General features: G+C 43.8%; 1 protein-coding gene across 1 annotated transcript; it reads left to right on the top strand.

The window, feature by feature from the left end:
- The first annotated feature begins 11820 nt into the window (after positions 1–11820).
- Positions 11821–25574, top strand: LOC141148022 (olfactory receptor 1500-like). The gene is made up of 2 exons (XM_073635180.1): positions 11821–12089; positions 24368–25574. Exons 1-2 carry the CDS (start codon positions 11821–11823, stop codon positions 25314–25316), a joined length of 1218 nt encoding a protein of 405 aa, XP_073491281.1. The 3' UTR covers positions 25317–25574.
- The last annotated feature ends 2088 nt before the right edge of the window (positions 25575–27662 follow it).

The raw sequence follows: 27662 nt of genomic DNA, 5'->3' as shown, positions 1-27662 counted from the left end.
ATGGAAAATGTGTGATGGAGCCCACACACGGTCGGAATTTTCGACAACAAGGTCCTATCACACATTTTCCGTTGGAAAATCCGACCGTGTGTACGGGGCATTAGAGTAAGTGACATTTCACAGGCAGCGATCAGCTCCCGGTTCTATGCAGATTATAATGAGCTGAAGCTGAAATAGAGGGTTTACAACCACTTTAATGCCCCGTACACACGGTCGGATTTTCCGATGGAAAATGTCCGATCGGAGCGTGTTGTCGGAAATTCCGACCGTGTGTGGGCTCCATCGGACATTTTCCATCGGATTTTCCGACACACAAAGTTGGAGAGCAGGAGATAAAATTTTCCGACAACAAAATCCGTTGTCGGAAATTCCGATCGTGTGTACACAAATCCGACGGACAAAGTGCCACGCATGATCAGAATAAATAAAGAGATGAAAGCTATTGGCCACTTCCCCGTTTATAGTCCTGACGTACGTGTTTTACGTCACCGCGTTCAGAACGATCGGATTTTCCGACAACTTTGTGTGACCGTGTGTATGCAAGACAAGTTTGAGCCAACATCCGTCAGAAAAAATCCTAGGATTTTGTTGTCGGAATGTCCGAACAAAGTCCGACCCTGTGTACGGGGCATAAGTAGTGATGGGTGAGCGGTTCGGACTGAGCATAAGTTTGGGCCGAACATCGCCGTTAGACGAACACCTGAATTTGCAGAGCGCTCTGCTGGATGTTCACTCACCGAGCACCCCACAATGCACTAAACGCTGCACATGTATGAAGAATTTTGGTTTTATTGGATATGTTTATTAACAGAAAGTAGAAAATATAGTTTTTTTCCCCCAAAATTTTCGGTATTATTTTGTTAATATAATAAAAAATAAAAAACCCAATGGTGATTAAAAACACCAAAAGAAAATAAAACTCATTTGCATACAGCGTTGCATGACTGCTCGATTTCCAGTTAAAGTAGCGCAGTACTGAATAGAATATCAGTATAGCTGCCATAACCCCGGTATCCCCGTGTTCGGCTGATGGTCGGTTACAAGATAAAAGTGGTCTCTGTGGTGGATTTGCCACGAGATCACTTTTATCGGCGGCAAGGGAGAGGGCCCCCCCCTCCCGCCGCACTCCGGTGCCCTCTGCTGCTTACCGGAGCCATCGGCAGTGGCGGAGGCGATCCGGTCCTCTCTGTGGCTGTGCATGGAGACGAGGGAGGGGAAGATAGCCCCCACCCGTCTCCATGACACTGCAGGGAGGAAGCGACGTCAAAATGTCACTTCCGCCCCAAAGCTCTTAAAGGATCATTTTTTAAAATGACATTTTTTTTCCCTTTATTGCATTTAGTGTAAATATGAGATCTGAGGTAGGATAGGTAGCGCTATACAAGTCACTCATTCATTCATTCATATCTCCTATTTAATAGGTCCTGTCATGCTTTTTTTCTATTCCAAGGGATGTTTACATTCCTTGTAATAGGAATAAAAGTGACACAATTTTTTTTAAAACCAGTGTAAAAATAAAAAATTAAAGGTAAAATCAATAGGAAAAAAAAAAAAATTTTAAACGCTCCCCGTACCGCTGAGTTCACGTGCAGAAGCAAATGCATACGTGAGTAGCTCCCGCATATGGAAACGGTGTTTAAACCACACGTGTATCACCGCAATCGGTAGAGCAAGTGCAATAATTCTAGCCCTAGACCTCTGTAACTCAAAACATGCAACCTGTAGAATTTTTTAACCACTTCCTGCCCGGCCTATAGCGGATTGACGTCCAGGAAGTTGTTCCGTTATCCTGACTGGGCATCATATGACGTCCAGCATCGTGGCGATCGGTGGTGTGGTGTATCAGCTTGACACACCGCTACACCAATCTTGGTAAAGAGCCTCCGGCAGAGGCTCTTTACCACGTGATCAGCCGTGCCCAATCAGGGCTGATCACGATGTCAATAGGAAGAGCCGTTGATCGGCTTTTTCTCACTCGCGTCTGACAGACGCGAGTAGAGGAGAGCCGATCGGCAGGTCTCCTGACAGGGGGGTCTGCGCTGATTGTTTATCAGCCCCCCCTCAGATCACCACACTGGATCACAAGGGATCGCCACTAGGACCACCAGGGAAGGGGCAACATGTGGATGGCCAGGTATGTACCCCATGGCCATCCACATGTGCCCAATGTGCCCAATCTGTGCCAATCAGTGCCCACAAATGGGCACTGATTGGCACCATTATGTTTCAGTTATGCCCAGCAATGCCACCAATAAATTTTATCAGTGCCACCAATCAGTGTCATTAGTGCCACCTGTCATTGCCCATCGGTGCCACCTGTCAGTGCCCATCTGTGCCCATCTGTGCCCACCTATCAGTGCCCATCAGTGCCACCTATCAGTGCCACCCATAAGTACCCATCAGTGCCACCCATATGTACCAATCAATGCCACCTACGAGTGCCCATCAGTGCCACCTATGGGTGCCCATCGCTGCCACCTATGAGTGCCCATCAGTGCCGCATACCAGTGCCGCCTATCAGTGCCCATCAGTGCCGCCTATCAGTGCCCATCATCAGTGCCCATCAGTGCCACCTCATCAGTGCCACCTCATTGGTGCCACTTCATTGGTGCCCATGAGTGCCGCTGTATCAGTGCCCGTCATTGAAGAAGAAAATGGGCACTGATTGGCACAATTATGTTTCAGTTATGCCCAGCAATGCCACCAATAAATTTTATCAGTGCCACCAATTAGTGTCATCAGTGCCACCTGTCATTGCCCATCGGTGCCACCTGTCAGTGCCCATCTGTGCCCATCTGTGCCCACCTATCAGTGCCCATCAGTGCCACCTATTAGTGCCAACCAATCAATGCCACCTACAAGTGCCCATCAGTGCCACCTATGAGTGCCCATCGGTGCCACTTATAAGTGCCCATCAGTGCCGCATACCAGTGCCGCCTACCAGTGCCCGTCAGTGCCACCTATCAGTGCCCATCAGTGCAGCCTATCAGTGCCCATCATCAGTGCCCATCAGTGCCACCTCATTGGTGCCACCTCATTGGTGCCCATCAGTGCCGCCGTATCAGTGCCCGTCAGTGCAGCCATATCAGTGCCCATCATTGAAGAAGAAAACGTACTTATTTACAAAAAAATTTAACAGAAACAAAAAAAAACTTGTTTTTTTTCAAAATTTTCGGTCTTTTTTTATTTGTTGCGCAAAAAATAAAAACCGCAGAGGTGATCAAATACCACCAAAAGAAAGCTTTATTTGTGGGAACAAAATGATAAAAAATTTGTTTGGGTACAGTGTAGCATGACCGCGCAATTGTCATTCAAATTGCGACAGCGCTGAAAGCTGAAAATTGGCCTGGGCGGGAAGGTGTCTAAGTGCCTGGTATTGAAGTGGTTAAACATCGCTTATGGAGATTTTTAAGGGTAAAAGTTTGTCGCCATTCCACGAGTGGGCACAATTTTGAAGCGTGACATGTTCGGTATCAATTTACTCGGCATAACATTATCTTTCACAATATAAAAAAAATTGGGCTAACTTTACTGTCGTCTTATTTTTTAATTAAATAAAAATGTGTATTTTTTCCAAAAAATTTGCACTTGTAAGACCGCTGCGCAATTTTGGTGTGACAGAAAGTATTGCAACAACCGTCATTTTGTTCTCTAGGGTGTTAGAAAAAAAAATGTATAATGTTTGGGGGTTCTAAGTAATTTTCTAGCAAAAAAACTGTTTTTAACTTGTAAACAACACATCTAAAAACGAGGCCTGGTCCTTAAGTGGTTAATTATAACCCAGTGCCATGTCCCATAGCCTGCTTTGCCTTTCTGTCCCTGAGCCATATACCAATCAGTGGGAGAGGGAAAGAGGACCTGTCATGGGGGAGAGGATTAGAGACTGGTATCCATGCCCCCTGTCACTGAGCCTGATTCGCCCTCCTGTCCCTGAACCTTTCCCTAAAAGTAAAAGAGGGACATGGCCTGATATTTTCTGCTTCCTGTTAAATCAGAATATTAGGGTGACACTCGGAGATGGAGAAAACATATAAGTTAAAAATATAATAATAATTTGGTATTGCAAATATTTAATGTTGTAATCAGCCCCACAGGACATGATGAATTAGCTGTGTGGCTTTAACTGTAAATCTGTCCCTTAGGTGGATTTTTTTTAGTGTGCTAATATTATAAGCAGCACCGACACATTATAAATATTCCAATAATTCTAACACATAAGATGTCTTTCAGTGTACCACACTGCATGTCCTAGCTGATGTAAGTGTCTTTACTATGCAAAATAACAACATCCTATCCTGACAAGACCATGGCTGCATCCATCCTGATCTGATCATTCTGGATGGATGATTCCAGAATTGTTTTGTCTTCAAAGCCAAATATGCTAAAGATTGGTTCATTCTTTGGGTGCATTTACAGTGTGGTCAGTCTTTGGGACAGCATGGATATACATATACACACCTCAATTATTTTACTGGTGCAGTACATGAATTGGTGGTAGATGTGTGAACAAACCCTGAAAGAGGACCTGTCATATTTAAAATCTTCTTGTTCACCAGCCATCTTAATGACACTTTGTATTATACTTTAAATGGTTATTTTCATAACTTTTTATTTTAGGTGAAGACAATTGACTGAAAATACTATTTTGGATTAAAGTAGGTGTATGTGCTCCCTACACCAGAACACAGCAACCACAAAAGACTTTACATGACACAAACACATTACTGTATTAGAAAATTAATCTGCACAGGATAAATGAATTAAGTCACAGCAATTACACAGCCAGGGTAATATATAAACACAGCATAGTCTGTGTAATCCAGAATGTGTCCAGGATGCACATACATTCTAAAATAGAAAGTATTCTCAGATAATGTTAACAACTTAATGACAATGATAATGACTTAATAAGGAAGCTCTGAAAATAACCAACAGTCCAGATGGTGTCACATCCAGTTGAAGTTATTACATAGAAACAGTCATAGGTGTGTGCACCCCAAAGGTCAAACCCATGTGTAGATAGATAGATAGATAGATAGATAGATAGATAGATAGATAGATAGATAGATAGATAGATAGATAGATAGATAGATAGATAGATAGATAGATAGATAGATAGATAGATAGATAGACTTTGCTACAATGTAAAGCAGTGAGTGTACAGCTTGTATAACACTGTAAATTTGTTGTCCCCTCAAAATAACTCAACACTCAGTGATTAATGTGTAAACTGCTGGCAACAAAAGTGAGTACACCCCTAAGTGAAAATGTCCAAATTGGGCCCAATTAGCCATTTTCCCTCCCCGGTGTCATGCGACTCATTAGTGTTACAAGGTCTCAGGTGTGAATAGGGAGCAGGTGTGTTAAATTTGGTGTTATCACTCTCACGCTCTAATACTGGTCACTGGAAGTTCAACATGGCTCCTCATGGCAAAGAACTCTCTGAGGATCTGAAAAAAGAACATACATAAAGATGGCCTAGGCTATAAGAAGATTGCCAAGATCCTGAAACTGAGCTGCATCACAGTGGCCAAGACCATACAGCGGTTTAACAGGACAGGTTCCACTCAGAACAGGCCTCACCATGGTCGACCAAAGAAGTTGAGTGCATGTGCTCAGCGTCATATCCAGAGGTTGTCTTTGGGAAAGAGGTATGAGTGCTGCCAGCATTGCTACAGAGGTAGAATGGTTGGGGGGTCAGCCTGTCAGTGCTCAGACCATACGTCGCACACTGCATTAAATTGGTCTGCATGGCTGTCATGCTAAAAGGAAGCCACCTCTAAAGATGATGCACAAGAAAGCCCGCAAACAGTTTGCTGAAGACAAGCAGACAAAGAACATGGATTACTGGAACCATGTCCTGTGGTCTGATGAGACTAAAAAACTTATTTGGTTCAGATGGTGTCAAGCGTGTGTGGTGGCAACCAGGTGAGGAGTACAAAGAAAAGTGTGTCTTGCCTACAATCAAGCATGGTGGTGGGAGTGTCATGGTCTGGGGCTGCATGAGTGCTGCCGGCACTGGGGAGCTACAGTTCATTGAGGGAACAATTGAGTTGGCTCGGACAAATCAACCATTGTCAATACATGTACTGTGACATACTGAAGCAGAGCATGATCTCCTCCCTTCGGAGACTGGGCCACAGGGCAGTATTCCAACATGATAATGACCCCAAACACACCTCCAAGATGACCACTGCCTTGCTAAAGAAGCTGAGGGTAAAGGTGATTGACTGACCAATCATGTCTCCAGACCTAAACCCTAAGAGCATCTGTGGGGCATCCTCAAATGGAAGGTGGAGGAGCGCAAGGTCTCTAACATCCACCAGCTCCGTGATGTCGTCATGATGGAGTGGAAGAGGACTCCAGTGGCAACCTGTGAAGCTCTGGTGAACTCCATGCCCAAGAGGGTTAAGGCAGTGCTGGAAAATAATGGTGGCCACACAAAATATTGACACTTACTTTGGGTCCAATTTGGACATTTTCACTTAGGGGTGTACTCAATTTTGTTGCCAGTGGTTTAGACATTAATGGCTGTGTGTTGAGTTATTTTGAGGGGACAGCAAATTTACACTGTTATACAAGCTGAAAATTCACTTTACATTGTAGCAAAGTGTCATTTCTTCAGTTTTGTCACATGAAAAGATATAATAAAATATTTACAAAAATGTGAGGGGGTGTACTCACTTTTGTGAGATACTGTATACACACACACTCTTATAAATAAATGTAAAAAAACATTTTAAAATGTATTAACTGTGTCAGTAGAGCAAAGGATGGTGTCAGAAAGGCAGAGGATCGTGTCAGTAGATCAGTGGATCATGTCAGTAGAGCAGTGAACGGTGTCAGTAGAGCAGTGGATGGTGTAAGCAGAGCAGTAGCGGGTGTCAGTAGAGCAGAGGATGGTGTCAGTAGAGCAGAGGATGGTGTCAGTAGAGCAGAGGATGGTGTCAGTAGAGCAGATGACAGTGTCAGTAGAGCAGTGGAAGGTGTCAGTAGAGCAGTGGAAGGTTTCAGTAGAGTGGAGATTGGAGTCAGTAGGACAGTGGACAGCGTCAGTAGTTTTTTATTTTTATTATTTTATTTTTTATTATTTTTTACAATTTTATTTATTTATTATTTTTACATTAGAATTTTTTACAATTTCTTTACAACTTTTTTAGGTGCCCCATTGGGGGCTTTTTGGTGAAATATCAGGGGTCTACATAGACCCCTTATGTCTTACTTTTGAGGCAGAGAAAGGGACTGAGGACAGAGATTCCCCTGTCCTTTTCTCTGCAGCCTCACTGCACTGGACAATGAATGAATGGGAAGTACTCTGTGCTGAGCAGCTAACCACACATTCAAAAACCGAAGCATAGTAAACATAGCCCCTTCCCCCGTTCTCCATCCTGAACCATCCCCTGGTGGGAGAGGAAAGGAGGGGAAGCCGGTAGTGGTGTGAGGGGGTTGAACATGGGGAGCTCAGGTAGTGGGGGAATCTGCACCACAAGGGGTGATTAGGGTATGTCCAGGTATACCTGGCACACCCCGTGTGCACACCTATGGTAACAGTAATATTAAGGTTGACCTCATTTACTACACACTCTCTTTTACTTGAAAGGGGACATGCTGACAGCCACAGCCAGCCAAGATATCATTTATAAGTTAACAGTATTAGAATGGAAGTAACAGAGAACATGCTTACGTAATTTTGTTGTTAAAATGGCCTAGATAGATATTTGTACAACAATACAACCTCAGTGCCTGACCTCAGAAATTCTCTTCTGGAAGAATGGTCAGACATTCCCATAGACACACTCCTAAACTTTGTGGACAGCCTTCCCAGAAGAGTTGAAGCTGTTATAGTTGTAAATGGTGGGCCAACTCAATATTGAACCCTACGGACTAAGACTGGGATGCCAATAAAGTTCATGTGAGTGTAAAGTCAGGCGTCCCAATACTTTTGGTAATATAGTGTATATTAGGAAAGATATGGAGATGGATTTAGGTCTGAAGTTTGACATGTGCTCTATTATCTACCTGACCTCACATGCTGTCTTAAAACATCATGTGCTGATAGGCTGGTGAGAGAGGAGCTGCTGTCAGTCTTTAAGTGGCTTCTAACCCTCAACACAAAGGGGTTAATCTACTAAAGGAATATCGCTTGTTCACTTTGTAAGGTGAATGTTGAGTTCAGTTAATGGCATGAAATTGTGTTCACTTCGTGTGATCCTGTGCAAACAAAGTCTTGTTTTTTTTATTTCTCTTTTTCTCTTTCATTTCTCTTGCATATAGTTGGGTACTCAAATTGAACACATCCTCACCTCACTCACCTCATTAATTAATTAGGACAAGTAAACATACACTTTGTAACGTGAACAGCCTCTACTCCTTTAGTAAATTAACTTTAACGTGTCAGGCAAAGCTAAATAATGGGATAAATAAAAATTAAGGATAAATAATACTCTTCAAGTTTTCTAAGCCATGTTTCAGATAGAGCAACAAGATTACGACAACTGCCGATCACGTGAATTGACAAGTCATTGGGGTTGATTACTAAAGGGGTACAAACAAAAGTTAATGTCCACATGCAAAATGTATGTTTGCCTTGCAAAGTGAATATTGGTAAATAAGGTGAACCTGCATTTACTTTACTTTGAATATCCAAGCATGTGTAAGGCAGCCCACAGATGAGTCAATTTTTTGTTCAACCAGCTGATGGAACGGAAAAAACGGACCCAATTCCCCCATTTACACACTCGATGTGGATGGGAGAATCCTTCCCACTGAGCTATTGTATTGTGAGAGTAGAGAGACTTCCCCACCATCAGAATACACCGATCAGCACAGCCGGCTATAGAAGGAAGCACTGATTGAGTGGGCAAAATCAGACGGGGTGGTTCTACAGAAGTCGGTAGATCAACTTCTTTAAAACCCCCCTGCCCATACATGGATCAAAATTTGGCTGGTCAATTTGGCAATTTAAAGCTGAGCTCCACCCATTTAAAAGTCAGCAGCTACAAAAAGTGTAGTTGCTGGCTTTTAATAAACAGACACTCACCTGTCCCACGGTCTAGGGATGCGGCCGCCCAAAGCCTTGCTCCTCTCCCTCTCCTCTCTGCAGCACTGGCTTTGCAATGTGTGGGCACCCGGCTGTGGCTTCACAGCCTGGAACGCACTGTGCATGCGCGAGTCACGATGCGTGTTATGAATGGCCGGGCAATCTTCTGGGACCTGTGATGTGTCCCAGAAGATTGCAGAGAGGGAGGGGGGAGAGTGGAACTTTCTACCAGTGCTGCGGTGCCAGGAGAGGAAGTGGGAGCTGGGTACCTGTGAAAATTAGATACCCTCCCAAAAAATGACATGCCAAATGTGGCATGTCAGGGGGTCATGAGTACTTAAAGCGGGGGTTCACCCACACCGCCAAAAAAAAAAAATATTAAAAGCCAGCAGCTACAAATACTGCAGCTGCTGACTTTTAATACATGCCCACTCACCTGTCCCAGGGTCCAGCGTTGTCGGCAGGGGACGCCGAGAACCCGCTCGGTTCTCGGCAGCTGCCGCCGCCATCCTAGGTGAGGGAATCAGGAAGTGAAGCGTTGCGGCTTCACTTCCCGGTTCCCTACTGCGCATGCGCGAGTCGCGCTGCGCGTCCCTAGTGGTCCCCGCTCTCTCCTGGGAGCTGTGTGTTTCCAGCAGACAGCGCGGTCGGGACGGGAAGAGGCATAGACTCCCATGGGAGTCTATGCCGGAAGTGGGTGCAAATACCTGTCTTAGACAGGTATCTGCACCCCCCTCCCCACTGAAAGGTGCCAAATGTGACACCGGAGGGGGGAGGGTTCCGAAAAGCGGAAGTTCCATTTTTGTGTGGAACTCCGCTTTAAAGTGGAAGTTCCATTTTTGGGTGGAATTACACCAACTAATTAATATCTAGTGATTAATTAATTGTTTATTATTGATTTTTTTATCATTAATTTACAGAAAGTTTTTTACTTATGTAGCGCCCACCAGTTTGGGTGAGGGCTACAATAGAGAGTTTAGTGTTATAATAGGCCAAAATTGCCAGAATCTCACTCTGCAGTGTAATCTGGTGGGGTTTATTAGTGTAGAGGAGGGTGTGACCCCCTGCACTCTGCTTGGACAGTTTCCTTTGTTTTCTGGGGTTTGGCCTAGAAGATAAGAGCATTACAAGTGTGAGTGACAGGTAGCTTCTGGAAGACTGGAAGACGCCTCTGGACCAATCATTAATTTGTTGGGACAGGGGCGAGACTTCTATTTAAGGCCTGGTCACATGCTTCCTGGGGTTCGTTCTGCATGGGAAGTCGAGAGGATCTTGTTGGAGAATGTAAGATCCAGGAGGATTTGTGCGGGTGCTCTCCCCTACGGGGGAGGGGAAGCATGCTATGGAGAAGAAATCCAGGAGTAAGGATATAGCCACTGATACAGCGCTGATGTTCTCCCCAGTGTGAGGAGAAGGAAAGCAAGCTATGCGAATGGAGAAGAACTGAAGTATTTTCTTCCAAATTGCTGCCAATACTGACATCCAGGACTGGGCGAGGATTTTCCGTGTGTGACATGGATCATCACTCAGAAACACAAGTGAGTGTAACCCAGAGGGAAACAGAATTTAGAGGGGTTAGTGTGCAGGTTCAGGAGGGCAGAGCTGGGCCCTAGAGGAACTAATACCCTGGAGAAATCCGAAAGTCACTTCCCGAGTGTTATTCAGAGTATCACAGAGGGAGTTAAAATCAGAAGTTCTGCCAAGTCAGGAAGTGGTGGTGAACAGGAAGAAGGAAAAATGCATTGCACTAGGAGATATTATTCAAGATGGAGGTCTACTAATCGGGGCTTCGTACAATCTAGAAGTAATATTGTATTGCATATCATCCAACCCTACTGGAAGTTATTCAGATTGACTTTTCAGTACAGTGCTGCATTTCATATGGGAACCGCAATAAAGTTGTACATAGTTCACTTTCACTGACTATCTGCGTATTCTATTTGGTTGGGGAAAAGGGGTGATGGAACAAGCTCCAGGGTAGAATGAACTTTCAGCCGCTCCTACAGGAGTGGGGCGCTTCATGGAGGTCCCACCGAGATTTTACTATCCTGTGAGCCCGTTACCCCTAACAACCGCGCAGACAGTCCCAGCAGTACAGTGACTGTATCCCGGATAGACCCAGAGGACTATTGCCGGAGGCACCATGCCATATGCAGAGATGTCTGGCGTGAGTACGGCGCCAGCATCGCCACTGACGCTACAAATTTGCCTGCTGCACAGTCGGGAATGTGACGGAGAAGAGGCTATCTCTTTTACAGTTTGGGGTTTCCCAAGGATCATTTCTACTGTGTTAAAAAACAGTTCGCTGCTGTAACCTACAGTTCCAAAGAGCCTGCCACCAGGTGTCGCTGTGGTGCAGCCAACAAATGTAGAGTTACAGTTCCTCGCACGCTGAGCCAACAAGCTGAGGGGCGGATCCATGCCCTAGAGGAAAGGGTGTCAGCATTCAGTGTGCCACGCGCTATACACAAGGCGGAGGAAGATGGCTACACGTATTCAGAGTACATCAGCCATGCAGCAGACTGATCAGCAGGACCAAGTCCTTGTGGACACCGGCATCCGCCTGGAGCTCACTCGAAGGACTGGCGCTCGGAGTAGTAGAGAGTGTGGAGCAGCTCTGCATGCTATACCCTGCATGTCAGAATCCCTCAGTAGGAGTCCGTGCCTGGGCCTTTTGTGGACACTGCGGAGCACAGCTTACATGCCTGGGGCCTGTGCAACAGGAGGTCCGGTACTACCATGCCAGTCCCACAACCGGATTTTGCAAGCCTCAAATACGGATGACTGGAGTGGCCGGAGAGGGCCAAGAGTCGTCTGTGTTCGCAGTAGCAGCAAAGGAGTTCCAGTCTGTTCCTTCAAAGGAATCGGATGTCCCGGAGGTTCAGGTAGGACCTGATGGGGAGGCCTGTGGTTTGGTCGGGGCTCCAGGGGTTGCTAAGGAAGTAGAGCAGGCCCCAAGATGTTCCCCGGAATTGCCAACCATTGAGAATAAGCCCCTTATTGAACCTGTCCAGAGGGAGCCATGTGAAGGAGATGGATACTATCTCAGGTGAGCTGGGCAGGGGAGATGAGGGCCGGGCCATAGACTGGGGGTCACCAGAGATGCTGGACAGGTATGGGTCTGTCGAACGCCTATTTGAGTGGTCCTCCCCAGAAGAAGGCAGTTCAAGTGAAGATGAAGTGTTCCTGGAAAGCTCCACATCCTTAGAAGTTTCCACAGGAGTTACAAGGGACACAGCCATTTTCGTCAAGCCTTCTTTATCCCCCATCAGACTTCATTCTAAAAATCAACGGACACTCTCTTTTGCTTCTTCTTCCTTCCAGCAGAGGGCTATCAAATCTCTGGATGCATGTGTTCTGCCTGGGAGGGGAAAACTGAAGGAACTACCCCGTTTATCTAGGTTCCAGAGGGATGTACAAAGGATAGTGGCGCAAGAATGGGGGTATGAGTATCCATATGTTCCAGAGTCGATCATGACTATTGTTGAGGATTCCAGAGAGGAATGGGAAAGAGAACTAGTGTGGAACTACCTGCATGTGCCCAAACCGCAGCGCACCCCAGACAGCGAAGTATGGATCCGATTTCAGGACATCTTCAGTGAATGGAAGCTGGGGAGGGCCATCTATAAGGACAGGGTCCTAGTCCTTAAAGCGGGTCAGCAAACCCATAGTTTCTTGATCTCAGTGAAGGGGACGGGGGATTCCCGGAAAAGACTGCCTGATCCCCGTTATTATTTGTGAACAGTACTCTGACTCAGGAGCTGTCACCAAGATGTATGTTGAATTTGTCCACCCAATGACTACAAGTGAGTAGCTGGGTTAGGGTGGGTTTTGTCCCAATGACTGCCAACACAGGGTAACAGCTACAGTGCCTACTTGGCTGAGTAAGCACACTATCTCTGCTGTTGTCCCTGTTATGTCACTTGTAGTTTGGTTATACTCAAAAAGTTTTATGAACTCCCTGTTGGAGTCATCCAGAAAGTGTTGTGTTTTTTTTTGGACTTGAAAAGTGTATATCTGGCATGACCATACAGGTTCTGTTTTGCAGGAGTCTCTTTGACTTCTTTTTAAGGAACAGCAGTCCTGGTGGTATGACACATGCCAATAAAAAAATGTATATTATGAATCTGCAAGATAGGGCAAAGTCTAGGATGTATTTTCATGTTTTCCTTTACAGGTACTTCAAGACGGCTGTCTGCATGTTAATACCTGTAGTGATAGGGACTTATAAGATAGGAAATGTGATATGGTTGAAAATGTGATTTGTATAGTTTTTTATGTATATACTTTGCACACAACACTTAGAAAAAAAAAGGGGAGTTAGTTAGGATGACTGTTTCCAGGTTGGGGAAAGGATTTTCCTTAAAACTGGGGACAGTTGTGATTTTAGGGGGGTATATGTAGCGCCCACCAGTTTGGGTGAGGGCTACAATAGAGAGTTTAGTGTTATAATAGGCCAAAATTGCCAGAATCTCACTCTGCAGTGTAATCTGGTGGGGTTTGATTCCTGGGGAGGTTTATTAGTGTAGAGGAGGGTGTGACCCCCTGCACTCTGCTTGGACAGTTTCCTTTGTTTTCTGGGGTTTGGCCTAGAAGATAAGAGGAATACAAGTGTGAGTGACAGGTAGCTTCTGGAAGATGCCTCTGGATCAATCATTAATTTGTTGGGACAGGGGCGGGACTTCTATTTAAGGCCTGGTCACATGCTTCCTGGGGTTTGTTCTGCATGGGAAGTTGAGAGGATCTTGTTGGAGGATGTAAGATCCAGGAGGATTTGTGCGGGTGCTCTCCCCTACGGGGGAGGGGAAGCATGCTATGGAGAAAGAATCCAGGAGTAAGGATATAGCCACTGATACAGCGCTGATGTTCTTCCCTGTGTGAGGAGAAGGAAAGCAAGCTATGCGGATGGAAAAGGAACTGAAGTACTTTGTAAATTGCTGCCAATACTGACATCCAGGACTGGGCGAGGATTTTCCGTGTGCGACATGGATAATCACTCAGAAACACAAGTGAGTGTAACCCAGAGGGAAAAAGAATTTCTGCAGAGACTTTAAAGGGGTTAGTGTGCGGGTTCAGGAGGACAGAGCTGGGCCCTAGAGGATCTAATACCCTGGAGAAATCCGAAAGTCACTTCCCGAGTGTTATTCAGAATATCACAGAGGGAGTTAAAATCAGAAGTTCTGCCAAGTCAGGAAGTGGTGGTGAACAGGAAGAAGGAAAAATGCATTGTACTAGGAGATATTATTCAAGATGGAGGTCTACTAATCGGGGCTTCGTACAATCTAGAAGTAATATTGTATTGCATATCATCCAACCCTACTGGAAGTTGTTCAGAGTGACTTTTTAGTACAGTGCTGCATTTCATATGGAAACTGCAATAACGTTGTACATAGTTCACTTTCACTGACTATCTGCGTATTCTATTTGGTTGGGGAAAAGGGGTGATGGAACAAGCTCCAGGGTAGAACGAACTTTCAGCCGCTCCTACAGGAGTAGGGCGCTTCACTTAATATATTTTTTTTTTAATTTCTAAAAATTTTAAAAGTATTACCACTATCTTTTCATAAATATACCATTACCAGATAAATCATGATCCTACTTTTCGTCAGGAGTAAGTATCCAATAATCCAATAGTTAATAGTAATTAGTTAATGCAGTGTCTTAGCCGTGATATTGTAGTATTGCTATTATTATTGTTTTTATGTCAGCATGGTTACCCGTTACGTGAGCCCGTTTAGCATAGCGTGTGTGTGTATATAATAACCCCATTCAAAGATGGCCACCACTGAAGCCTGAGGAAGAGGCATGCATGCTCCGAACGCGAAGCACCGCCCGCTGACCTGACCCAGAAGTGATGCCTCCTGTGTGCACCGCTGATCATTGTTCCAACCATACAGTGAACCAACAGTGCGGCTGGAGGACGGCCAGATCGTGGACCAACATCTAAGCCAGTGATGCCAGCTTTCACCAGGAAGTCAGAGCGGATGAACTATATTCCATGCCTGAACATACTACTCTTTTGTGAGTGTATTCATATCTATAGTTTACAATTAAACTGTTTACCTGCTGCACTTAGAGGGCGCTGTTCTTTTTCCTTCATCCATTTTTGGGTGGAACTCTGCTTTAATGAGCTACTGAATCGCATTATAATACTATAGCTGAAGTACACATGTGCTCAGACTATAGACATTACACTACTTGCATATTCTTAACAAGCAATCTTTAAAGCAAGCCCTCCCTTGCCCCCTTAGGTGCAGGTTATTTGATCCCAAAAATCCCTGACTAGGGTACCAAAGAGGCTTTGACCCATTGCCAAACCACCACTTCACCAACCCTTTATGCTATATTAACCAAACGTGATACCAACTGAAGTTTAATGGCCATAGCAGCCTTTTTATTAACCAAATATATAACATTACATATTAGTATATTCACATATTAACACATTAACACATAATACATCAGACAGTATTCCAGAGGCCCCCCCCAAGGTCCTTGTGGGCATACACTCCCAGTAACTGCAAAACCACCCTTTTTAGGCCTCCAGCCGCAGAAAGCACCAGCTCGGAGACAAACCCAACATTGCAGGTACCACCAGCCAGAATAATGGGAGCCATACCTGAGATGGGTCCCTACAAATGTACCTTTTGCCCCTAATTATCACCATCCAAGGACCTCGTGCCCCACCAGCCGCTGACAAGGTTGCCTCAGCTCCAAAACCTGCAAGAAAACAGAAAAACAAAACAAATACAAAAACCCAGTAATCCAATAACCCTTAGGGAGGGAGGGTGGGAAAATGTCCCGTCTGATATCTCTTCCGACTGAGCCCCTCCCAGACTCTTACCATATACCAACTCTTGAAGCTTCTCCTGCTCCCCTCTTACAAAAATCAGGTAAGTGCCCACACTTATGTGCCCCACCAATTAATTACTCCACCTCGTCTGAAACCCCTTCTGACCCAGTCATGTTTGCCCTCCGTCTAGTCTTTGCCTCTACTCCAGCCCTCTCTCAAAGGTCAAAACAAAGATTTGGGTTTCAGTTTAATTTTCTAACAGCTTACAAACCCCTGCTAGCTTTTTACATTTGAGGCCTGGTAAGATCTGCCCTCCATATACAGTAAGACCGCATACACACTAATAGATTTTCTGCAGATTTTTGTCTTCAGATTTACCAAAACCATATAATATGAGGTCAAACCTTAGGAGTTTCAATTTATATGCAATCAGGCAGGCCCTTGCACTACATGGTTTTGGTAAATCTGAGGACAAAAATCTGCAGAAAATCTAATGGCGTGTATGGGGCTTAACTGTGTTGAGAAACTTATGAACTTTGAAAAGTAAATTACAAATTTCCCCAACACTCATTGATTACAGAGATGAATGAGGCATTGTTTTAAAGCTCAATAAATATTTTTTTCCCCCACCTCACTCCATTCAACCCAGTGTTTATCAACTCCAGTCCTCAAGGCGCCCCAACAGGTCATGTTTTCAAGATTTCCCTCAGATAAAACAGCTCTTGTAATTACTAAGGCAGTGAAACTGATCAAATCATCTGTGCAAAATAATGGAAGACCTGAAAACATGACCTGTTGGGGCGCCTTGAGGACTTGAGTTGAGAAACACTGATCTAACCCATAGGGTTGCCACCTGTACGGGTTTGTGCCCAGGTTTCTGTCCACCTGAAACCCAGACACAATATACCTCCAGTCCAGTCAGGTAAATCTGTCCCAGTGCAGTGAGGGAGCTCAGTGGGTTATCCTCAGGAATTTATGTTGGCTGCACCATGTTCTTACTGTTCTGTGTGATCTCTGCTCTGCCTTTTACCCCTGTCGGCATTAGCTGCCCCCCCCCCCAGCTTTGCAGTAATTGGTTGCTAGGACCCCCGGTTTCCTAGCAACCAATGATGCTTTTGCACATCACATACAGGATTTTCCGCTCCACCTCACAGATCTGCCCCCTAACTCCAGCCGGCTTCCAGCCTCCCACACACTCGCTTGCAGTTGTGACAGCTGCAGAGTCCCTCCTGCCAGTAGGGGTCCTTTCACACATACGGACAGTTCATTTCATCAGTTCAGTTCATCAGTTTTTCATCAATTTTTTTTTTACATCCACTACCAATGCAAAAACGGATGAAAAACTAACCATTTGTCCGTTAATGCATATTTTGTCCGATCTGTTTTTTGACGGCTGAAAAATAGAGCTTTCATCTGTAAAAAAAAAAAAAAAAACGGATGTTGACGGAAGCAAATCTGAAAATAGATGATCATCTGTTGTCATCCATTTTTCCATAGGAATGCATTGATGCCCGTTTGTCATCCGTCAATGGATGAATGGATGAAAAACGGACAAACGGTCCGTATGTGTGAAAGGGGCCTAAGGCATTAGACAATCTTATAGAAGAGGGCAGGGGGTGCTGTTATATGGGGGTGGTCTCTCTCTGAAGAAAGGGAAGGGGCACTGATATAAAGGCACTGTGAGATATCTATCCGGCTAGCCCCTACTCTTGCTACCTTCAGGCAATCCCTGAAAACTCATCTCTTCAGGAAAGCCTATCACGTCTCCAACTAATCTCCTACCACTTCCACCAGCTCATTCCCCACAGTTACAACCTTTTGTACCACCTGCCCCACCCTATTAGATTGTAAGCTCTTCTGAGCAGGGCCCTCTTAATCCTATTGTATTGTATTGTATTATATTATAACTGTATTGTCTCCCTTTTATATTGTAAAGCGCTGCGTAAACTGTTGGCGCTATATAAATCCTGAATAATAATAATAATAATAATAATAATGGGGGTTTCTAATGGGGGATGCTGACAGTTGATCTAAGACTGATTTAATGCTGACCAACCATTAGATCAGCAGTCAGCTCCCCCTATTAGAAACCCCCATTATATCACAGTTCCTTTATTTTTAGCACCCCCCCATTAGATCAGAGTCCCCTATAATAGTGACCCTCTCCTACAGGCCAACGGTTAGTCTCTAGGAGGGTGTTCGTTGATATAAAGGGGCTCTGATCTAAAGAAAAGTTGCTGTGGGACGCTAAAGTGTTTGGGTTTGGTTTCAAGAAGAGGTGTCAACCATAGGCGTGCGCACAGGGTGTGCCAAGTGTGCCCAGGCACACCCTAATCACATTGTGCAGCACAGATCCCCCCTACTGCCCTGGCTCCCCCCCCCTCCTTCCCCTCACAGTGCTTCCGGCTTCCCAACTCTCCTCTCCCTCCGGCTGTTGCTGTGGGGATGTTTTAGGATGAGTAGGGGAAGGGGCCAGTAAATATGTAACTTACCAGCCCCTTCCCTTTCATTGTGAGTGATCGGTAGTATGTGTTGGAGCTTTGGGGTGCACACCCTAATGCAATAGGCTGCGCACACCTATGATGTCAACCCTACTAACCCACCCCCTGTCCATCCTCCCAGGTATTAAGTTTTATTAACCTGGTGAAGTCAGTTATAATTTTCTGTGTCCCCCCATTCAGGTCCCTTACTGACACCATTTCCACTTGCAGAGACCACTACTCCAGCACCGCACATTAATCTTCGCTGGATGTTCCCCTTCACTTCAACTCATTTGACATCAGTCTTCTTCTGGATCCCAAGAGTACCCCTTCACTGGCCGTCCAATGGGAATTGTCCATGTCATACATTCAGTGACATGGACACCTGGAAGAAGGACCTATGCAGGAAATAAACAGGGAAGAAGGAACCGACACTAGATGATTATGTGACTGTGGCTTAAGGTAAGTGAAATCAGTAGCTTTGTTTTTTCACCCAGCAATCAGAAAAATGGGGTTATGGGGGAGAATTGGTATTTTTATCCTAATGCTTTGCTTTAAAGTGATTTGATTGCTTGTTCAGAATATGTAAATACTTTAAGGTACATGATCGGGGCCCAGGTTCACTTTAACATATTATATAGCTATACTGTAACTATATTTAGCTTATTCAACAATATTTTTAATTATATATACAAGGTGCCCCAAAAATGTATACATAATTTGAATTCCGCACCAAAATAAAAAAAAAATGGCGTAGCCATCCCCCAAAATCCATACCAGATCCTTATCAAAGCATGCAACCTTGCAGACCGCAGGAAAAGGGGAATTGTACCAGGCCACATGCCCTTAACATGGGGTGGATGCTTTGGGGTCTGCCCAAAACACCTTGTCCCCATGTTGATGGGAACAAGGGCCTCTTCCCCATAACCCTTGCCGGTGGTTGTGGGGGTCTGCGGGCAGGGGGCTTATCGGAATCTAGAAGCCCCCTTTAACAAGGGGACCCCAAGATCCCGGCCCCCCCTATGTGAATGGCTATCGGGTATATTGTACCCCTACACATTCACCAAAAAAAATGTGTCAAAATGGTAAAAATGACAGTTGACAATTTGGGACAAGTCTTTTATTAAAAAATGTCTTGTGATGTCCAATTATCTTCGATCACAGCGTCCGATAGACTGAGAAAAAAAAAACGAAAAAGAACCTCTGCCTCATGTGACGTCACGTAATGTCAGAGGGGAGGCGGGGTCACCCATTTACGTGGCTCCGTACTCAGCTATATAACAGCTGTCAATGCAGAAAGCATGGAGGCAGAGTTTTTTCCATTTTTTTTTTCTCGGTCCGTCGGACACTGTGATCGAGGATGAATGGACATCGCGGGACATTTTTTTTTTTTTTTTTTTAATAAAGGATTTGTCCCAAACTGTCTACTGTCATTTTTACCATTTTCACACATTTTTTGGGACAATATATTTATATATTTGCAACTTACAGCAATTATTGGTCAAATCCTTTTTGTACTTTTGCAGATCAGTTTGACAACAGGTGATAAGTATACGTATAAAAAAGTAAATTTATGTATTTTATTTTAAAATTTGAAAGTGAACTGTATGGGTATAAATACTTTCTTTATAACCATTTAATTTGCATATACATTTTTTGGGACAATATATTTATATATTTGCAACTTACAGCAATTATTGGTCAAATCCTTTTTGTACTCTTTGCAGATAGGGCCTAAATACTCTAATCCATTCTTTCATAAAAATGTTTTCGTCTTCACCATTTACATATATAAGTTTATTATGGCTTTCCTAATACTATTTTTTTGTATAGCTACAGTCTTAATATTATTATTATTATTCAGGATTTATATAGCGCCAACAGTTTACGCAGCGCTTTACAATATAAAAGGGAGACAATACAGTTATAATACAATACAATACAATAGGATTAAGAGGGCCCTGCTCAGAAGAGCTTACAATCTAATAGGATGGGGCAGGTGGTACAAAAGGTTGTAACTGTGGGGAATGAGCTGGTGGAAGTGGTAGGAGATTAGTTGGAGACGTGATAGGATTTCCTGAAGAGATGAGTTTTCAGGGATTGCCTGAAGGTAACAAGAGTAGGGGATAGCCGGATAGATGGAGGTAGCGAGTTCCAGAGGATGGGAGAGGCTCTGGAGAAATCCTGGGGACGAGCATGGGAGGAGGAGATGAGAGAGCTTGAAAGCAGGAGGTCTTGAGAAGAGCGGAGAGGTCGATTTGGGTGATATTTGGAGACAAGATTAGTGATGTAGCTTGGGGCAGAGTTGTGAATGGCTTTGTATGTTGTGGTTAGAATTTTGAATTTAATTTGCGGAGTGATTGGGAGCCAGTGTAGGGATTGAAGTAGAGGGTTGGCAGACACTGAGCGGTTGGTAAGGTGGATAAATCTGGCAGCAGCCTTCATGATAGACTGAAGAGGGGATAGCCTATGGAGAGGTAAGCCAATGAGAAGGGAGTTGCAATAGTCAAGGCGAGAGATAACAAGGGAGTGAATGAGGAGCTTGGTGGTTTCATTTGTTAAAAAAGGGCGAATTTTAGAGATGTTACGGAGGTGAATTCTACAAACTTTTGACAGCGATTGGATTTGAGGCTGAAATGACAAGTCAGAGTCTAGGATTACACCTAGTACCCTGGCGTGAGGAGAGGGACTGATGGTTGCATTGTTGATTTTGATGGAAAAGTCATGGAGGGGGGCACGGGCGGGGGGGAATATTAATAGCTCAGTTTTAGAGAGATTTAGTTTAAGGAAGTGGTGCGACATCCATGCTGATATGTCAGTTAGTAAGTTAGTAATGCGAGAGAAGACTGAAGGGGTGAGGTGAGGAGTAGACAGATAGATTTGGGTGTCATCAGCGTATAAGTGGTATTGGAAGCCGTGGGCAGTTATTAAGTGACCAAGGGAGGAAGTGTAGATAGAGAAGAGAAGGGGTCCAAGAACTGAGCCTTGGGGGACCCTCCACAGAAAGGGGCAATGGAGAGGAGGAGACAGAGTTGTAGGTGACACTGAAGGAGCGCTGTGATAAATAGGCAGAGAACCAGGATAGAGCAGAATCTCGGAGGCCAAGGGAATGTAGTTTATTGAGAAGGAGCGGGTGGTCAACAGTATCTAAGGCCGCAGAGAGGTCAAGTAGTAGGAGTATGGAGTACTGGCTGTTGGTTTTAGCAGTTAGTAAATCATTAGTGAGTTTTAGTAAGGTAGTTTCCGTGGAGTGCTGCGAGCGAAAGCCAGACTGTAAGGGGTCAAGAAGGTTATTTTCATTGAGGTAGGAGCTAAGACGGTTGTAGACTAAGCGTTCTAGAAGTTTGGAGGTGAATGGGAGCAATGAGATGGGTCTTAAGTTGTTCAGGTCGATAGGGTCCAGTGAGGGCTTTTTATGAATGGGAGTGATCTGCGCATGTTTTAGAGGGAAGGGGAAAATGCCACTAGAGAGGGAGAGATTGAAGATGTGGGTGAGGGAGCATAGGATAGAAGAAGAGGGTGACCGTAGTAGTTGTGAGGGAACAGGATCCAAGGGACAATTGGTTAGGTGGGCATCTGAGAAAATTTTTGTAACCTCTTCCGTAGTAGCCAATTCAAGTGTGAGAGTGTTGAATGTGCTGCTAGGCAAGGTATGATGGGTGGGGCAGACGTACACACAGTGGAGATGTCCTCACGAATTGCATCAATCTTGTCTTTGAAGTGATTGGCAATCTCTTGGGCAGTGAGTGAGTTAGTGGGTAGAGGGGGTGGTGGACGGAGCAGAGAGTTAAAGGTTGAGAAGAGCCGACGGGGACTGGATGACAAGGAATTAATAAGAGAGACAAAGTAGGCTTGTTTGGCAGCATGGAGGCAGGAAATGTATTTTAGAAGGGCAGATTTATATAGGGTGAAGTCTTGCAGGCATTTGGTTTTACGCCACAGTTGTTCAAGAGCACGGCAATGTCTCTTGAGATTTCTAGTGTTGTCAGTTTGCCAGGGTTGTAACGGTCTGGGCCTGATTCTGCGTGTGGTTAGAGGAGCAAGTGCATCTAGTGATGATGAGATTGAACTGTTGTAGACAGAAGTGGCCAGGTCAGGACAGGACAGGGGAGAGATTATGTCATATAGGTGGTCAGTAACAGAATAGAGAAGAGAAGGGTTAAAGTGGCGAAGGTTTCTACAAGTAATTGTTTGCTGCTTGGAGGGATGGGTGGTTGGAGGCAAGGATACAGTGAAAGTAATGAGGTTGTGATCAGATAGAGGAAAGGGGGTGTTGGTGAGGTTGCCAGGGTTGCAGAGATGGGAGAATACAAGGTCAAGGGTATTACCATTGGAGTGAGTGGAAGTATGTGTCCATTGGGTTAGGTCAAAAGATGAGGTTAAGTCGAGAAGTTTAGCTGTAGTTGGGCTGTTAACATTGACAGGAATGTTAAAGTCACCAAGAATAATGGTGGGTATTTCAGAGGAGAGAAAGTAGGGTAGCCAGGCAGCAAAGTCATCAAGAAAGCGCGATACCGGTCCTGGAGGCCTATAAATTGCTGCAATCCTCAGAGAAATGGGAGAGAACAGACGAATACAGTGCATCTCGAAAGAAGAGAGGGATAGAGAGGAAGGGACAGGAAGGACTTAGAAGGTGCTTTGTGGGGACAGAAGGAAGCCAACTCCACCTCCTTTCTGTCTGTTGGGTCTGGAGGAGTGAGTCCAATGGAGACCACCATGGGAGAGGGCAGCAGGAGAAGCTGAGTCAAAATTTTGAACCCAGGTTTCTGTTATGGCGAGTATGTTCAAGCCATGAGAGATGAAGAGGTCATGTACAGATGTTAGCTTGTTACAGATGGAGCGGGCGTTCCAAAGGGCACATGAGATTGGTGGGCTGCTTTGAGGAAGCAGGGGGATAGAAATTAAACTGAGTGGATTGTGGTGGTTGCCAGAGGGGGAGGGGTATTGGATATGTGGCTTGCATTTGGAAAATGGCGGACCAGGATTAGGAGAAATGTCACCTGAGACTAGGAGAAGGAGGAGGGTGAGGAAGGCAAGGTGGGAGTGGGATGTGCATGAGCGCACGTGTCTAGTGGCCCTGGTGTTTATGTCAGCATGTGGGTGCAGCAACTGCAGGAGATGATGGGTGCCATAGTAGGGAGAGGGTAGGAGTGAGGGTGATATGTGCATGCTGCAGGGAAGAGAGGAGGGGTAGAGTAAAGATAATTTGAGGATAGAAGACACCAATGTGAGAAGGAAGAGAATAAGGAGCATGTTAGTGGATAGAGAGTGGGAAACTAACCTAATATAAAATAAATGTCAAAGCTGGTTTGCTTGTCGTCTTGCAGAGTGGAGCAGAGTTCCTGTTGTTCATGCAGCTTTAGTTATCCTGCTTTCTTAAACTGCGTCTGTGAAACTGCGCATCACTCGTAACAGAGCCACTCAGGATAGAGCCATTATGTCTGCGCCTTGCCCCTATCTGCGCCACCCCATAGGATGCTTTAAATTTATAGAGAGACTAAGCTGGGATGCATTTCTCAGTTGGTCATTATTGGGATCAGGAAAAATCCATAATCTGATACTTGATATAATAATAATTCTACAACAATTTTTTATCATAAAGTGTTTATTTACAGTGGGAATAAAGTACATTTTTTTTATATGTGCATATAAATAAAATGTTCCACAACATGTCAGCATGAAAACTGAATATTTATTCATCTGAATCTTCAGTGTTTTTTTTTTAAAAGAAAATGATGTTAACATTGATCATAATCATATTTTATTGCTTCTCACAAAGGAAGAGCGGTTTTGATGAAGAATTGTACAGTATTTAAAGAGTTTCAGATTGCGCCATAATAATAATTCTTTCATTCTTTGTTAACTGGGAGGCGTTTATTTAAAATACCAAAAATTATAAACTTTGTCGTAATATTTTTATATTATGTATAATTAAAATGTGCCACAGCATGTCATCTTGAAAAGAGAACACTGAATCATCTGAACCTGCAGTCCTCTACCAAATAAATCGTGGCATTTTTGATCATAATCATATTTTACTTTTTCTTACAAAAGAAGAGCAGTTTGGATGGACAACTATACAGCATCTAAAGTGTTTCAGATTGTGCCATTTTTCTTTAAAACAGATTATAAATTATACGTTTTTGGTATTTTACTTACAATATATTTCACATGCCTGTTAATAAATATAATTATCATCACAGTGATATATATTGATGACCATTTACACACCCCCATGTATCTGTTTCTCTGTAATTTTTCCATTGTAGATCTTTGTTTTACAACTGTCACCGTTCCCAAACTACTACACATGATACTTACTAACAATAATACAATATCATTTACTCAATGCTTTACTCAGTTACACTTTTACTTCTTATTTGGCACCAATGAAGATGTTCTTTTATTCATTATGGCATATGATCGATATGTTGCTATCTGTAAGCCTTTACACTATAACCAAATTTTGGGGAGAAAAAATACTTTGATGTTAATTGCAGTCGCCTGGATCTCCGCTTGTACAAATTCTTTATTGATAACAAAGGCAGCATCAACTATGTTGTTTTGCCATTCAAAAATAATTCATCAACTTTTCTGTGATATCAAAGCTCTGATCACGATTTCATGTGCGGGAACTGAAATGTTCTTCATGTTGCTTTACCTGGAGCTGTTGTTGTTTGGCTTTGTTCCATTTTTGTGCACTGTGATGTCTTATGTAAAAATAATTGCCATCATCTTAAATATGGATTCAAGAGATGGAAAGAGAAAACTCTTCTCCACCTGCTCATCCCATCTCACCGTAATCCTCCTCTACTATGCAAACGTAGCCTCAGTGGTACTGATTCCACAATCTCAGTACTCAGAGCTCTTGGAGCAAATTTGCACTGTGCTATACACAGCAGTAGCACCCATGGTAAACCCTCTGATTTACACCATACGTAATAAAGAAGTCAAGAGAGCCCTGATGAGATTGGTGAAGGGCAAGATAACTCTGAAACCCTAAAAATATTTCAAATATAGTATTAAAAAATAAATAAAATAAAAACTGAAAAAAAGAAAACAAATTAACTATTATTTGTAGTATTACTATAGAGCTTTTACCTTTTATTATTACATAGTTACATAGTTAGTCTGGCTGAAAAAAGACACAAGTTCATCTAGTTCAACCAATAAAAGAATCATAAAAAAAAGATATTTATACAGTATATACATATGTACTGTATACATAAATAGTCCTATATATACAACCCTATACCCACAGTTGATCCAGAGGAAGGCAAAAAAACCCCAATAAAGAAATATTAGAGCACCAACCTATTTTTCATTGCTTTCAAATTTTGGGAAATTGCAAGCCAGGCATATAAGTTTAGAATAATGTGATAGACAATTGCACAAAGCATAGGACGTCCTATCTGAAGGGAAACATTGATGGTTTTGGGGTCAACTTTATTTTAAAAATCCCCCAGGAATTTCTACCCTACGCTAACATTAATGAATTCCACTTGGCTGTGATAGGCAGATTACTAGTACCGCTGTGTAAATCTACTTGATCGAGAAATGGACCACAGCGAGTGGGTTTATTACACTTATTCCTGTGCAGCACTACTGGACACTTTTGTAACTGTTACAACATTATTACAATAGAAGTGTATTTATTTCTTATGTTTTTGCTTTTGGGATGATTAGTGACCCTTATGCATTTTTGTGAGCGCTGATTGAAATTTTTTATTCATATTGTTGTGGAGGATTTTTCTAATTTAGTTTAGATGCTGCAACTTTGCTTTCAGAGTTACTTTTTCTCTTTTTTTTGTGCTGTTGAAATAACGCTATTTTTAACTTTATTTTATCTTTGTTTATTTAATGTTATGATTTGTGTTTTACATATAAGCATTTAATATGTAACAAAGGATTCCCAGAGCACTATGGGTTATGCAACACAGCAGCGCAGCTTGGTTTACAATTATGATTGTCTAAACCTTGGACCCAGATGTCTGATAAAAGAAGTCACTGTTTTGATCATTGATTGGAGATAACAACAGGCTTCTGTCAGCACTGAAAATAATGATAGTAAAAGTAATGATAAAGTGTTAATAAACTCAGGAGCCTTTATTCACAATATTGGGTCTCCCACAGTACACAGAGTATGGAAATAGTTTTAGTAAATAAAAACTACTAAATACCCTTTCTTATCAGCAGTTAGAGCAGTCTTGTGACTTCTATCAGTGTCTGGTTAAAGCTTGTAGGAGGAGTTTTCATTCTCCCCTTATTGTCCAATGAGGCTGCAGGACCCCTGACCATCTGTCTGGACAGTGCTGATCACATGCACTCTCCCAAGACAAGTAAACTCTCTAGCAATACACACCAAACCGAGCATGTGCAGCTTGTCCCCCAAGGCTCTGTACTATCAGGGGATGGTTTGGGGAATGTGGAAGAAGGGGAAAATCAGAGAAGACAGGATCAAACAGCCTTTTTACACAATGCAGATGATTAACCCCTTTTCTCCAGTCCACCTGCTGCCTGGAGAAAAGATTACAGACAATGAAAATTCCCTATTTCAAATGTAACTGACTAAAACATAAAAAAAAAATATATATTATATATATATAAAGATACTCCAAACACCTGGTGTTAGCGCTTCAATCATCCCAGCACCATGGTTGTTGTGGTGTCAGGATGATTGAAGCGCATTATTACTATTATCACATTGTAATATAGAATTAAATAATTCAACTCGCCATTATCCAGAATCAGTGGGACCACTGAGCATGTCACCTGCCATGTCGCCTGCCACCAGATGCCATCAGGCGCCCCCAGCAGAGTCTGTCCTTACATCAGGTGCCCCCAGCAGAGTCCGTCCTTACATCAGGTGCCCCCAGCAGAGTCCATCCTTACATCAGTTGCCCCCAGTAGAGTCCATCCTTACATCAGTGTCCTCAGCGGAGCTCGGTCCTTACATCAGTGTCCCCAGCAGAGGCCGGTACTTACATCAGTGCCCCCAGTAGAGTCCAGTCCTTACATCAGTGTCCCCAGCGGAACTCGGTCCTTACATCAGTGTCCCCAGCAGAGCCCAGTCCTTACATCAGTGTCCCCAGCAGAGTCTGTCCTTACATCAGGTGCCCCCAGCAGAGTGCATCCTTACATCAGGTGCCCCCAGCAGAGTCCATCCTTACATCAGTGTCCCCAGCGGAGCTCGGTCCTTACATCAGTGTCCCCAGCAGAGGCCGATCCTTACATCAGTGTCCCCAGTAGAGCCCGGTCCTTACATCAGTGTCCCCAGCGGAGACCGGTCCTTACATCAGTGTCCCCAGCAGAGCCCGGTCCTTACATCAGTGTCCCCAGCACAGCCCGA

This window comes from Aquarana catesbeiana, linkage group LG06 (assembly GCF_042186555.1).
Source record: "Aquarana catesbeiana isolate 2022-GZ linkage group LG06, ASM4218655v1, whole genome shotgun sequence".
Classification (NCBI taxonomy): Eukaryota; Metazoa; Chordata; class Amphibia; order Anura; family Ranidae; genus Aquarana; species Aquarana catesbeiana.
Note: the sequence above shows the minus strand (reverse complement) of the source record. Positions and strands in the feature narration are given on the sequence as shown.

What these genes read in the sequence shown, in the direction of transcription:
- LOC141148022 (XM_073635180.1), top strand. Translation starts at nt 11,821, where the DNA reads ATGACTGGAGTGGCCGGAGAGGGCCAAGAGTCGTCTGTGTTCGCAGTA. An exon ending in GGAGATGGATACTATCTCAG is followed by an intron (nt 12,090 to 24,367) that starts GTGAGCTGGGCA and finishes TTCTTACAAAAG; the next exon opens with AAGAGCAGTTTGGATGGACA.